The 14,837-nt window shown below is 42.8% G+C and overlaps 1 protein-coding gene across 2 annotated transcripts in view; it reads left to right on the forward strand.

Annotated features, from left to right (window-relative positions):
* Nucleotides 1-14,837, forward strand: part of SLC24A4 (solute carrier family 24 member 4) — a 119,588-nt gene that overhangs the window by 82,946 nt on the left and 21,805 nt on the right. Inside the window, exons 8-10 of one of the 2 annotated variants that reach the window (XM_044436352.1) lie at nucleotides 117-142; nucleotides 1,219-1,272; nucleotides 3,782-3,924. In XM_044436352.1, coding sequence (XP_044292287.1) covers nucleotides 117-142; nucleotides 1,219-1,272; nucleotides 3,782-3,924 — 223 coding nt within the window. The remainder of the gene's footprint in view (nucleotides 1-116; nucleotides 143-1,218; nucleotides 1,273-3,781; nucleotides 3,925-14,837) is intronic. The other variant, XM_044436353.1, reaches the window with a different exon arrangement.

Consider the following 14,837-nt stretch of genomic DNA (forward strand, 5'->3'; position numbering starts at 1 on the left):
AACATCTGCATAATTCTGTGCTGAGCATTGATTGCTGATTTGGTGATGCAACCTACATTCTTCAGTGGAGTTAGACAAAATATCATTCCTCTTTTTTCTTTTTTCATTCCTTTTAGTTTATATATGATGAAAAAGTTGTATGGTAAGCTGTGCTTTTTTCTTCACATAGTTTGATAATTAGTCTTACACATTGACAGCATATCATTATGCTATTGTTGGGTGGGGAAGGGGGCAGAGATCACATGGCAGAGCAGCTGCCCCATTCTTGGCCCTTCCAGCTCACTGTGGCTAGGGCAGGAAGGTGGGAATGGCGTTTGTGGGAGACAGATTCCCACCTCCAATAACAGGAAATTGCTGCAACAGTTAGGCAGTTGCAGGCCAGTTTCATGTGTATGTTGAATGAATGGGAGAACATTGGAGTCCTGAAGTTGCAGTAACCTGCAACACATATCCAGGATACCTCTGTCCCCCATTGATGGAACACAACTGGAGGGCACGAAGGATGGTGGAACTTGCCCAGAGCCTGTCAGGAGCTCTGTGAAAGCTCCCAAACATGGCTGTTTCACAGAGAAACCTGTCCACTGGCAGGACAGCATTTATGCTGGTTATGTATTTAATTAATTTTATTTAATCTGTACACTGTCTCTCTACCAATAAGAATGGCACTCAGGGTGGCTTACAACCGTTACTAATACTTCTTTTAGCCTGTCAGCGAAGGTAGGATTTCTCCTCACATGTTTTGGGCCAAATGGCAGGAGGACCTCTGCAATGGACCTATGGCATCTTTGCGATGTTGACAAATGTAAAGACATAAATCATGATAGGAGGGACCAGGGAAAAGTCAGATTCATTAAAAGAGGAGGTCAAGTGATTCAGGAAAGGCTTTCCTGATAAAGGGGTCTGAGAAGAGGGAAATAATTTGACAAACAGAGAAAGGAAGACTGCTTAGATTCTAGAGAGAACTTCCTCACAATGCAGAGATTATATGGGGAGAAAAGACAAAATGAAGCTCACAGTTGAAAGGAGTGAATGAGAAGAGAAACATGAAGCACTGAAGTTGACCTTGGCCCATGATTGCTCCTTTTGTGTTAATAAAAGGTAGAAAATACTGCTTGCAATAGTATTTGTTTTACTATGGAGGATAGGCTTTATGATTCAGCAACAGCACTGCTAATGGCCCCCACCTCATTCCTAATTTCCTTCCTTTCATTTCTTTAGGTGGGAAAGCCTTATACTCATCATTATGTATGCATTCTATATACTCATCATGAAGTAAGTGCTCTTGACCTCTCTCTCTGTTCTTTTATTGCGGTGGGCTATCATTCATGTGGGGGGCTATCATTGCATTGTTATTGCGGTGGGCTGTCATTGCATTGTGCTTTGTTACATTGCTAATGATAACTTAGGAAACCTCACTGTCCTATTCTATCACTTGTGCTTTCTGCACACTGGATAGATTGTCTGACTATATCCCTGTAGCTACGAACTGGAACCTGCAGGTTCTTGTGGAATCTGCAGTAGTGCTGAAAAGCACTGCGGCCAAGGGAGAACAACTTCTGTGGAAAGCAGGTTTCTTCGTAACAGCCTTCTGCAAGAACTGCCCCCAGATGTTCATTGTGCCAGCATGGTACTGGCCATGGTGTATGTTGGAGTCCATCTCTTCAGGACACCAAGTCAAGGAAGGAATGTGAAGGAATGCTGCTTTCACCTGAGAAGAGTTACCTCTTCAGGAAGAGCAGAATGCTGATGTGGAATGAGGACCTTCCCTTACCCATCTTTCTCCATCTTAAGAGAACCCAGTCTAAAGGGCTATTGAAGAGCAGAAATAACCAGTATGGGAAATACATAGCTACAGTTTAACATGATCCAACTCAAAAGAAAGCACTTACGAATGTTGCAGATTCAGGGATACTATTTTGGAGTACTGGAATATAATTTTATATTATCTACTGGTATACTGGCTATTTTATATTAGCTATTACTCTTGCAGGGAATAAAGAATTGGCATGCTTGGCAACATAATTCTCTTTCAAACTTTTCTAAAATGATATCCTAAATAATTACATTCGAGTTAAAACATTTCATAGGGGAGAAATGAAGAGTACAAAAATTCATTTGGTTTTGGAATGCAAAAAGTTACATGGATTGATATTACTACTGCAGAGTTTTGTTTATGACCTGCAGAAGTTGTTGTAGTTAATGTGAAATTCTTGCTAGCCTGGGGAGCACTGTTCAGTCTACTGTTTGGGTCTTATAAGTTTTGTGACATTTACTTTGAGGTTATGTAATGGTAAACTTAGCAGCAAATTTCCAAAACATTAGGAATATCAAATAAGCATCTCATGAGAGGAAATAAATAACAAGTCTCAGGGCACAGCAAAAATCTTATTGACAAGTCTTTAAATAAACGGGTGGGAGAGCTTCATGCTGTAACTCCCATGCACAGCCTCTGCTGAAACTAGTTGATCACTCAGTGATAAAGCACATGTTTGGTTGGCAGAAGGTTCTATGTTAAATTCTTGGCATCTCAAATGAAAAAGTTCAGATAGGAAGGATGTGCGACTTCTGCTTGAGATCCTGGAAAGCCACTGCTAATTAAGGAGGCACCACTATCCGGATGGACACATGTTCTGACAGGGCATAGAAGAGCTTCCCAATTCTCTGTGTGCAATTGATGTTACCCAACAGAGAGAAATGGAGATGGCCAGAGGATACCTAGTGTACTCTGTGCTGTGTCCCATAACCATGGCCTATTAAAGGAAGATGGGGCTTGGTTCACCAGGATGAAATGCTTCATCTCTGTCTCAACAAACTTTGTGTGCCTTCCTGCACATAGCCAGCCCATTTTTCTGAGATTATAGTCAGTGGGAGTCTTGTAAATTATTTTGGAGTTGACGGTTATGCCCCTCCCCTTTTTTATGTAGTTCTTGAACCTGACTAGTCCCATGGGATGTTGCCAAAATAGCCCTCTGGACATACATTTTCAACGGATCACTGCAAGCAAAGTAAACAGATATCCTGATAAAAGGACCCTTTCATACATGAGGCAGCGTATTTGTCATTGTGTGTACATAATGGTGACCCACCACACCCAGTCTCACCCATCTAGGTCATGTATCTGTGTATTACTGTTTATCGCATTCCTCCACACATTATGTTTTCATGTATACTATCTACAATGCAAAAGACATGATCCTGCTTCTGAATCCCGTTGAATTTAGTGAGAGAAACTTGTAAGCTGTACAAAAGAAGTGCTTAATTGTAGGCAGCTTAGCTAATGGATATAATATATAATACAGTTTTCAGTCATTGTATGGAATTTGAGAAATCCTTGGGTTGTATCCAACATCATGATAGTGAAAACATTGCAAGAGTTAGTGCTCTTCCATTCACGATTGCACAGATACTACCTGAACTAGCACTGCACAAGCACAAGCTAGTCTAATGATGTAACAATGACTTGTGCAACATAATGCAGTGCCCCGTGCAGTGATGTATGGACCAGTTTACTCAACACCTCACATGATAGTGTGTGCAACCTCATGCTGGCCAACAGATTTTACAAGCAGAACCAAAATATTGGATTTGAAGCACTTTCACAAGACATAAAAATGGGATTTCCACAAATGGTAGATGCTTTATGTTAGCAAAATGATAAAGTGGGTTGCAGCATATTGCGATCCCAGTAGTAGTCAAGACTGGAGAAAGGATGGTTAATAGCAAATGCCAATCTTTAGAAGTCTAGCAGCTTGCATTTCCTCCGTTATCATTATACTTCCAGGTATAATATGAAGATGCAGAAGTTCTTTACAATCAAAAGCATGAATGTTGGGAATGGCAACACTGTCAACAGTGAAATGGAAGATGGTAATGAATCTTATGACATTAGCTGTGGTGACCCTTCGATGCCATTGCTGTGGAAAGGTAAGGCTAAGCAGACAGGAGCTGAAGAAAAGATTGACATTAAAATGCTGTTTTTTAATCATGGTTTGTACCTTGGCCAATTCCCCAACTTTGAAGCAGATTGTCACTACATTTTTCATTTGCCTGGTATTTTGTTTTGTTCTGTTCTGTTTATTATGCTCTCCGTGACTCACATCTGTGGGTTTGTGCCTGTGCAGAATAGGCATTTGGCACACTCTAGAACTAGACAGAGTCTTAGGTGGGAGCCCTGCTCATCTCCTCTGTGCCCACCTCAGGTGTGACACCTGCCTGCCTTTCAGTTCCTTTTCATCCCCTACACTGACCAACAACATTTGAAACATTCTCTTGGCTCACAGCAAAGTCCTCAAAAATTCTACTGTCTTGGGATGCAGAGCACAGTTGTCTTTTCATCTTTCTTTCTTCTTCCTTTCTGATTTTCTTATTTACTTCAGTTCTGCCTTTGGGATGCATGGTTCCAAAGACCTTCTTCAACAATCGCATCTGCTGTTGCAGGAAGACACCATTAACTGGCAAACACTCTGGTTGCCTTCTCTGCCTTGCAGAGGCAGTGGGATGGACTATTGTACCCACTGCCAGGCTTTTATGAAGCAAGCTAGGAGAAATAGAAGAGCATGCCTATGGGGCCCCTTGTGGGGCAAACCCTCAAGGCAGCAGCCTCTAGATCTGTTTGCGAGGAGCTTTTTGAGCTTCCTCCAGCACACAGTATGGAAAGCATCATTTGACACCAAACCCATGCCAGTTTGAGGGCCAGCCTCCATCAGCACAAGGAGCCCCCCAAAATGTTATGCAACCACTAACACTGGTTCTGAGAGGCTTCAACTCCCATGTACTCACCAGATGAAATGCAGTGTCTCACCTTAGTGTTTGAAGATGAATTCAGGGAAAGGTTCTCACCAGAACCATATGATTGCCCTATCTTGAGACTGTTCCCCAAGAAAGTATAGATCCCCTCAGTACCAGCAGACACCACAGTCTCCTCTGACTTTTGGGGAAGTTTAATCCATCATCTGTAATGGAAATGTCATAGGAAACTCATAGATGCTCCTGCTCCTTCCAGTTTCCTTCCTGCTGTTATGAAGAACATTTACTGCCAAGGTGACACCTTTATGAGGCATAGAGGTGTCACTGCTTCACCATTCCCAATGTCAATCTCATTCCTCTCACACTGTAGAACAATCCAAGACAACTTTTAATTTGGCAGTTTTTAACTTCTCACATAGTTTTTGGAAACTACAGTGATACTAAGTGTTACGAGTCTACCTCTTGCTCGCTGCCTCTTTCTTCTGTCAAGCTGCTTTCAGGACATAATCCTGAAAAACTCCCATTCCACCATACACAGGCATCACTTAGCCATCTCTGGACCCTACCATGGAGACACATTCTAATGCCCCTTCTTCAGTGCAGGAGGACAGTCGCTCAGACTCACTTTGTCTGCTCAGGCTTGAACCTCATCAGATGGTGCCATTGGGGATCAAAACACTCTCTCCCTATTGAATGTGACAAAGCCACAGAAGTTTATGTTAACTTCTATGATAGATGATGCTAATGGGCAGCTTTAAAACAAATTTAATAAATGAATGCTTGAATGACTTAATGAGTTGATCTGAAGAGCAGCAAAATGTCTTGGGTCAGAGATTAAGGTCTTGGCAGTTCCAGTCTCAGATCTGGCCTTTGAAAGAATACAAGCAGACTTAGCTCCATCAGTAATTGTCCTGATGCTTCCAGCATCACTGCATGTCATTATACAGTCCTGGGCAAAGCCTTCTACTGTTCACATTTAGAAAAAATAGAGCCTGTATAGGGCCCAAGAAGAATAATCTTTCTTCTTTTTCAAATGCCCTACACCTAACTCCATAATAGTGGAAACATCCCAATCAGAAATGAGACAGGAGTAGTTCAAGAGGAGGGAGTTAGATTTAATTGAGTGCCAGTTTTTTCCATTGAAGCCCTAGCACTCTGGTGAACCAGGAGGCATGTATGGCAACCTGCCAAGACTTATGAGAAAAAGCAGCAATGCTCTTTGATCATCTCCCCAGAAATATTGGAAACCTTGCAATGATTTTCCAAGCTACAAAGGTGGTTTTCAATGCAATGATTTTCAAGTCTACAGGTCTACCTTATGTGGCTCCAAGGCTATAGCAGGCACTGTCTCTTTGAGACATTAGGTTTGGCTTTGATCTTCGGGTCTCCACCAAACACTTCATGGTGAAGGCTTACGTAGCATGTCCACAGATGTTGCTCTTGACTGCATCTAGAAAATGAAGACGTTTGCCCAGAAGATGGAATGGGATCCCAGTACTCAGAGACTACCACTAGTGGATTATTCCTGTTCTGGAAGTGCTAATGCACCAACCTGACTCAACCCTGACCTTGAGTTTCCAAACATGGCTCATCTCCCTTCAAAGAAACTGTTCTGAAATTTCTTGATCCAACTGAACAAGACTTATTCTGTGGTCTACGAAGTATAATGAACTTTCTTCTCTGAAATCTAGAAGTTTAGGTCTTTCCTCTGTCAAAATTTGCTTAGCAATCATACTGGTTAATCATAATTCCCTTCCTACATCCTTATGTTTAATGGTTCCTTAAAAGATCCTGTCCTTTTGTTTTGCTCCTTTCAGTCGAATCCAGTGCAGCTGAGCCTTTTGGAAATTATTAAACTGCAGTAGCACATGTATTCACAAGTTGGGAATAATATCCACAGCATCATTCCTCACAATTAGCTAGACTGGCTAGGATTGATGGGAACTGCAGTGCAACAACAGCTGGAGAGCCATATGCTCCCCATCCCTGGTCTGTGGTTTGCACAAGTGAAAGGCGGGTCATGGGACTAAGCTTTTTTCTTTTCTCTCCCCAACTCCACGTAGTACCCAGTATACCTTTAAAATGTATTCCCAGAACACTGTGGTCAAAATGGTTATGTTGTACAGCAACTGGCTCAAAGAGAGGGTGGAGGCTCCATCCATTAACCCATACTCCTCCAGAATCTTTCGTGTCTTTAGCAGACTCCTTGAGCCCAAAGGACACTCTTCAGATGTATTCCTTGCCAACAACTGCAGGGATCTAGCATTAAACTTCCAGGCAGTGGACAGTTCCTCAGAGGGTTTGGAGTTAACATCAGATCCAAGCATGACAGACTTCCAAAGGTTTTGGAAGGTTTCTGCTTACTGCTGAGACAACTGCTCTTCTTGATATATGTGTAATATACCCAGGGTCTTGATGTGTTTTGCTTTAGTTGTCTTGCCATCAGATGAAATCTAGCATCATTGGATTTGGTCTTAGCACTGCTTTTCTTACTGTTTCCTGAGGAAGCCTAGTGTAACAGCAGGAAAACAGAAAGTATATACTGGACTTCTGTATTCAAATATGTGGAACAAGCATTCTTGCACTTTGATGAGGTGTTGTATTGTGTGCACAGAAGCAGTTATTAGCACCTTAAGGTACAGAACATGTTGCCTTTTGTGGTTGTGACTGTGAAGTCACCAGCAACCCCTGGGAGGAAGTAACAGGAATAATAAGAAATAATTAAAAATTGGGCATTAGCTGATGGGAAAATCACAATAGAAGTCATTATTGAAATTGGGCAATAGCAGCTGATTCTCCATTTTCAGAACCTATTGATGTTTGTCTGTAATAACTAACAAAATTCTTAACTATATAGGGAAGGGTGCATCTCTTTTCCTTTCTTCATTTTTCCTTCTTTCTTCTAATTCTTTTTAAACTAATGCTGCATAGAATAATTAATTTATCTGTCCTTGATTCCTTAACCCTGCAAGGTATCCTTTTAGAAGAAACAAATACATATTCTTTTCCTAATAGTTTACACAGTGGTAATTATCATGAGATTTGTACTCAGATTTTGAGCTGTGAGACCACTAGACTGAAGAACTTTGTTTTTCGTACTTGTCTATTAACTTCAGTTTGGACTTGATTTTTCAGAGAAGAGGGATTAATGAGACAGGTTGCTTATGTATCTGCTACTTTCCAGTGTAACTGATTTGTATAAGTCCAGCCAAAATGAACCTATTTGCCTCATTAAAACTCTGCAATCATATGCTCTTATTTTTATCTCACTTCCCCACAACTGCTTGTTAGCCAGAATTCCCACATCCTTCTGTTGCCCTGATTGGTCTGTAACCACAGCTTCTTGGAGTGGAATTTCACTTTGCTCAGGTCAGTGATCTCTTGAAGCAGGTTCTACTTCTTGCTTTGAGTGCTGCTTCCAACAAGGTTGTCTGTTAACACCTCTTCTGGGTCATTGGGGTTTGGATCTCACCTTAATCTTCTCCAGTATATGAGTGCAAAGTCTGATTATTTTCTGACAAAGAACACCTGCTCTCTGCCTGCTTTATCCTGACAGCAGGTCTGCTGTTACTTGAGGGTGCAGATAAAAGGGAGGTTCACAAAGTGCTGAGCTGCCTTTGAAGCTTGTAACTTTTATTGCTTTCAAGAGCTTTGACTGGCGAAACATAAAAGCTTCTATTACTGGATTCTCATATATAAAGCTTTTCACCCAGAGGAAAATCCAATTTCAGAGACAAGCCTTATTATACACAAGAAGTGAAGATTTGTACTTTTGCTGCTAATGTTCATGTTTTGACAATAATAGAACAGTGGCCGGATGTTCGTGGTTTTCATTGTGAAGGCCTACGCACCTTTCCTAGCCAGTCTGTAGAAACACAGAGTGATGACATACATGGCTAGGTCTGTGTTGTGCAGAGGTGAAAACCTGTTCACATTCTAGCAGGATTGCTTGTTTGTTTGTTGCAGCAAAAGCAACAGTCTTTTGGCACAGAACTGATTTATTATCCAGCCCTCTTCATCAGATGAATGTTATCCAAGTAGACCAAGGTAACCAGAAGAAAAAGAAAACCAGAAGATGTTTACCTCTTTAATAGTCATGTGGAAAAGGACATTTCCAGCAAGGGCCCCTTGAGAGGTAGGAATAGGCAAAGCTCACTTCTCATTTTTTCTTCTTCTGCATAATGTGGAAACGCTACAGTGCCCTGAAACCCATCAGCTTTTCCACTTTACTTTCAGTTAGCACTTTGCAATATGCTGGCCCTTAATAGGGGGCTTACAAGGTGTTCTCTCTCTCCATTTTGTCCTCACCTCAGCAATTCTTTGCGATAGGTTAGGCTGAGAGCAAGTGACTGGCCCAAAGTCACCCAGTGAGCTTCCTGGCTAAGCAGGGACTAGAACCCAGTACTCTTACCACTATGCCCCACAGCCTCTCAAATGTTCTCTTCTGAGCTTCTGTACATGCTACGTTACACTATTTGATTAATACCTCAAGCACAACTTGTTCTGCCACTTATCCTTTATATTTTTATGACACTTAGACCAGATAGTTCTCTGCTGCCTCATATTTAACATTAGACGAAGCTTATTTGTTAATAGGGAATCCTTGCCTAGAGAAGTCTTCTTCAAGGTAAACAGCACATACTTCTTGCTTTAGCAGCAAACAAAATGCAACATGGGCACACACACCTCCATTGTAATATCAGTCACATGGCTACTAGTACAGGTTAAATGGAAAAGTGTGCACCAGTTTTTATTCAGGACCAAAAATATATGCTTAGAACAAATTTCAGGTAGGAAGTAGATCGAAGGAACAGCACTTTCTCACTTCTAGGCTTCTTAAAACCCTTTCTGGCAGCTAGTGGAACTGGAGCCAGCTGGACTGGGTAAGATAGTGTCAAAGATGAGAAGGACTACAGCCAGGGACCTTCCAATCCGTGATGTGCTGCCTCGCGGGATGCTCTGCTTGAGGTCACAGAGAGAAGGCTGGAGCAGCTGCGTTCTCTTTCCCGTGTCCAGCATACTTCCACCCACCCAGGAAGCCCATTTGTTCCTTTAGCTGGCTTTCAGTTCTTTTTGTTCAGACAACACTGTGATGCTGGCCCCATTTGCGAGGCTCTCCAGATCTGTGCCACCCCCCCACCCCCACCCCCCGCCGCCACAGTCCATTTTGATGAACCATTTCTCAGTCTCTTTGTGAGCCTGGCCCTTCAGCCTTGCCAGGTTTGCCCAGCTTCTCTGTCTGTGAAGCTCTATCCAGTTTCATTGGGCACACATGATCCCCCTCCCCTTATGGGTTGCTGGTTGCCTCTGCCTCTGTGTTGACCCTGAATCTCAGGGTACAAAGGCAATCACATGAAAGCAGCAGAGCAGAAGGGAGAGGGACATGCTGGGACCAGAGGAATGCTGTGCTATCTGCAGTTAAGCTGCGACTAAACCTTCCTGCCTGTGATTTGGCACCTTGATGCCACTGTGCACAGAAGCTTCGACCCACATGCATCCTCCTGGGGCTTATTAGTCCTCACTGCTCAGGCTCCTTAGCACTCCTTGATGACGTTCTGCAACAGCAACTCTGCTGGCACCTCTCTGTTGCTTTCATGGACATGTTGCAAGCTCATCTGAGAGAGGCTTCTTTGATGAGAACTGCTCCTTGGGAACGCCACTGCTTCTCATTCATGAAACTTCAGTGTCAAGCACTTGGAGCGGCCTCTTCCTCTTGGTAATCATCACACTTAATGGCACTGAAGCATTTCTGGGGTGCTTCTGCCAATGATTTCAAAGAGCTTCTCCCAGGTCAGCTTTCTCCTAACTTATGCCCTTCAGCTATATTGGACTATTGGCTTGTAGTTCAACACATCTGGAGGCTACCACTTTAGGGAAGGCTGGAAGAGATAGTCGCAATGATACCAGCCACAGCCCCCATTAGATCATGGACTTTTGTTGCACCAATACCAGGTGTTGGGGCTAAGAAGTAAAGAACAAGGCAGGCTTAGGACCCCCAAGGAGATTCTTGGCCAAGCTGAACTTGATCCTGGCACTTCCTGCTCATGTCTTAAGCTTTAGCCAGGTTGCTGTGGAATGGTAGTATTGTATGTGAGAGGCAGCCCCAATTGCTTTTCGTCACCTGTTGCTTTCATAGTCTTCCTGTCAACTCCATGATTCTTTTTCCTCCTCTGGGCACAAAAATATTTCAAGAGCTCTTCATCTTCACTGATAATTTAATTAGTCATTCTTCAGAGGCAGTCATCTTCAAAATCCAATGTTTTTGATGTCTCTGTTGAATAGGGGGTAGGCCAGTACAATTTGCTTTATCTGTTTTTCTGAATACAAATGTTCAAGAATAGGGAAATGTTCAAAATGACTTTGAGTGTTTTCAGGATTTCAATCCAAGCTCGGATTCAGCACAGTGGCTCTGCACACTTCAGACAGGATGGGTTGGATCCAGCTGCTTTTCTGTTGGGTTCTGAATGGAACTCTGAGCAGAGTTCTGTTGAGAATGCTTCCATCAGCAGATGGGGGCAAGCACACTTTGCCAGTTCCTCTCCAGCTCTGCAGTTTCCAGCATCTCCCACCATATTCTGGAGGGTCTTTTTGGGGGGCTAGGAAACTGCAAATGGAGGGGTAGTTGCTGAAGATCACCTTCTCCCACTTTGTGGGAAATGATCCATGGATGGAAGGACCCCTCAGTTTGGGAGGAAGACCCTGGTTGGCAGGTGTCATGAATCAGTAGCCCACACAGAGTTCTGATTTCTAGCTAGAGCGTTCTCTACAACCCTAGGTGAAGTAAATGACATATACAGGATGGGTGATCAAGTAGTCAACTCAGGTAGCATCACTCCAGATAATGGATTGTTCAAGCATGACCTGGGCCACCCATGCAGCCAAGTGGGGTGCTTGAATCTTGCATTGCAACAGCGTACCAATCCATGAGGGTGGGGGCATTTTGAGCGTGGATAGAAAAACAGCTCAGTGGAGGGACAGTTCTAACCAAACCTCCTTCCTGCTGTGCAGGTTCTCTAACTGCAGGAAGGAGATTATTCAAAAATATGGTTTCCCCACACCGTCACTCTCGGTTGGCACAGGTCCCTCTACCACTTTGGTCATTTCCCATTATTGCGCCCATGTAGGCTAAACCATCGATGGTGCAGACCTCAAACTAACGTTATACCACTCTGTCCACCAATCCAAGCATTGTTTCTTACATGTCCAGTTTAGCACTGAATCATGCAAGCAGCAGACAGGAGTCTGCCACGGGGACTTATCCCTCAGGAGACGCCACTGCTGGCCATGTCCGAAACAGATGTTTGTGCGGACCTCTTCCTTGCCACGCTCTCCTCCATCTGTATCTCTGTTTGAAATAACAGGCATGTAATCACCACACTGTGATTTTTTTTCCTGAGGAATCTTACCTCCTCCTTTTGCTTTTGCTGAATGTTTCCCCAGACTTCCAGTACTTTCAGACAGAATTTGTGCATTAATGTTTTATTTATTTGTTTCCTCCTACACTAAATTTTCCTTTTGCTCTTAACGTAAGTAACCTCTTGTGAATATATACGTGTGTGTGCGTGTGTGTGTGTTTATCCAACTTAATAATGGAGTCAATAAAGAATGGCATTGGTCCTCAGCTCCTCCCTTTCTCTACTGTCAATGCCCTCTTTTCTCTCTGGGGTTCATATTTATACTTCATTACGATGTATATTCTAACACCATATGTCTCCTGTCTGCTAAGCCTTACTGAGCTCTATGTCTAGCTGGTAGCATTTGTTGTAATATTTGCATGCATTTATTATGTGCTCTGTTTATTAATTCTCAGGGCTGCATGTTTTATCTCTGGGTTTAGAAAAAGAGTATATTGTAATGCTTCCACATGATAACATAAAAATCTCTCAAAGCAAGTTTTTGCTAACCTGAACAAAGGCCTGACATGTCATAATAAAGTCATAGACGTTTTTTCCCTAAAATTGTAGATGCAGTTGAAGGATTCATTATTGGGTGCTAGGAAAAAGAATAGGGCTCCCACTTGCTTCTTCTCTTGCTGAACACCAGTACTAGTTTTTAAGGCACTTCTGTCTTTGTGTCAGTTATCAACATACTAATTATGACTGCTTTGTTCTTATCCTCTATTATTTATTTATTTAGGAAACTTCTATGCTGCCCCATTCGCCGAAGCCTCGGGGCGGCTCACAACAATAAATAACAACAATAACAATATAAAAACAATATAATTGGAGCCGTCCTTGCCAAAGATGTAAAATCAATAAATAATATTAACAATTAAAATGACGTTTAAATAAAAAGGTCTTCGCCTGGCGCTGAAAAACAAATAACAACGGCACCAGGCGGACCTCTCTGGGGAGCGCATTCCATAGATTGGGCGCCACTGCAGAGAAAGCCCTCCTCCGGGTACTTACCCTCCTAATATCCTTCACGGAGGGTTCCCGGAGAAGTGCCTCTCCCACTGATCTCAAGGGGCGGGCAGGCACTTATGGACGTAAGCGCTCCTTTAGGTAACCAGGACCCAAGCTGTTAAGGGCTTTATAGGTCATAACCAATACCTTGAATTGGGCCCGGACTTCAATGTAGAGCCAGTGAAGCTGACAGAGGACTGGAGTCATGTGAACATAACGTCCAGTCCCCGTCAGCAGCCTGGCAGCTCTGTTTTGAACCAATTTGAAGTATCCAGACTGTCTTCAAGGGCAGCCCCATGTAGAGCGCATTACAGAAGTCTAGCCGGGAAGTCACCATTATCCATGATTGAGACAAATTAGGGTGCAATCCTATAGTTGCTGGATGCTGTCTATCAAGACTTTGGAATCTAGCTGTAGTCTTGGAAATTTTCTGTATAGCTGGAGCCATTTCCAAAGCTGGAACACTCTTCCTCTTCCCTCGCTGGCATGAAAAGAACCTTAGCAGTTGCAGCGCTGAGTTTACTGGGAAGGGGACGAGACAGGCTGTACTAGCATGTGTAGTATCTTAGTGGCATCTCAGCTTCCCTTCCTCACACTTCTGGTCAAAAGACTTAGATGGCTGAAATCAGCCATCTAAATGGCTTGGCAGGGCAATAGAAGCCTAGATATGAACTTCACTTCCAACATCCCTTTCATTCTCCATCCTCTGACTTTGGTTATATTGCACTGTGGTGTTAAGCCCTTTAAAAATTGATTAGCTTTGATGTGAGATATTTATGCTTCCTGTTGGAATCAATGAGACTGAATGTTGTTTATTTTGAATTCATTGGTATAAACTTACTAAATGCCTAAAATTTAGTAGGTGCCATTCGATAAGTTTTTGCTATAATATTCATTTATTATCCCTCTCAATAGCTATAGCTCTCTGGCCAACAGGCAACATAAGAAGTACAATAAAACTGCAGTATAAATACAAACAATAAGACATAAAAGTTACATTAAAAATGAGAAGCACATTTAAAGCACATTTTTACAACTAAGTAGCTGAAACCAGTCCATGGTGCTAGGTCTGCAAAAAAACAGCTCGTAACACTCTTCCCCACTCTGCCCAATCCCCATATGCTACATGGAGGTGGTAAATGTCTCCACAAATGCCTCTTAACCTGGTGTCAAAAATATGATAAAGTTGGTGCCAGGGAAACCTGAGTAGGGAGATCACTCTGTAATAATATTAATAATGATGACACCAAGGGAGATTAGTAAGCCAGGGTGACGAGCTAAGGGGAAAGGGGACATTGTTATTTCTACGTTATCCAAACTGTTTTCACACAACTGCAACTTAAATGTCAGAATGTCCTGGCTGGCGTGCCATCTAACCTGGCTACAGATAGGAATCCAGTAGTTACAGATTTTTGAGTTTTCAAGTCATGCTCCCCACGGCAACATGAAGTACCCATTGACTGGGTTGGCGTGAGAAGCCGACACATTATGGGTTATTCCTCACAGTTAGGTTGTTGCAGTGTGCAAAGCCAGACCCGTTTCCCCAGGGTGGCTCAATTGTGGGCAACAAGCCAAGTCAACAGCCCATGGCAAGAGTGGCTTAATGCGCTTGTTGCTTCCCCAGTATGTCACCATTTTTCTTGGGAAATTCACTTTTGACAGCTTTGACTTTTGAGTGGGCAGTGG

The sequence above is a fragment of the Varanus komodoensis genome, unplaced genomic scaffold (genome assembly GCF_004798865.1).
Source record: "Varanus komodoensis strain SLA01 unplaced genomic scaffold, ASM479886v1 scaffold3, whole genome shotgun sequence".
Classification (NCBI taxonomy): Eukaryota; Metazoa; Chordata; class Lepidosauria; order Squamata; family Varanidae; genus Varanus; species Varanus komodoensis.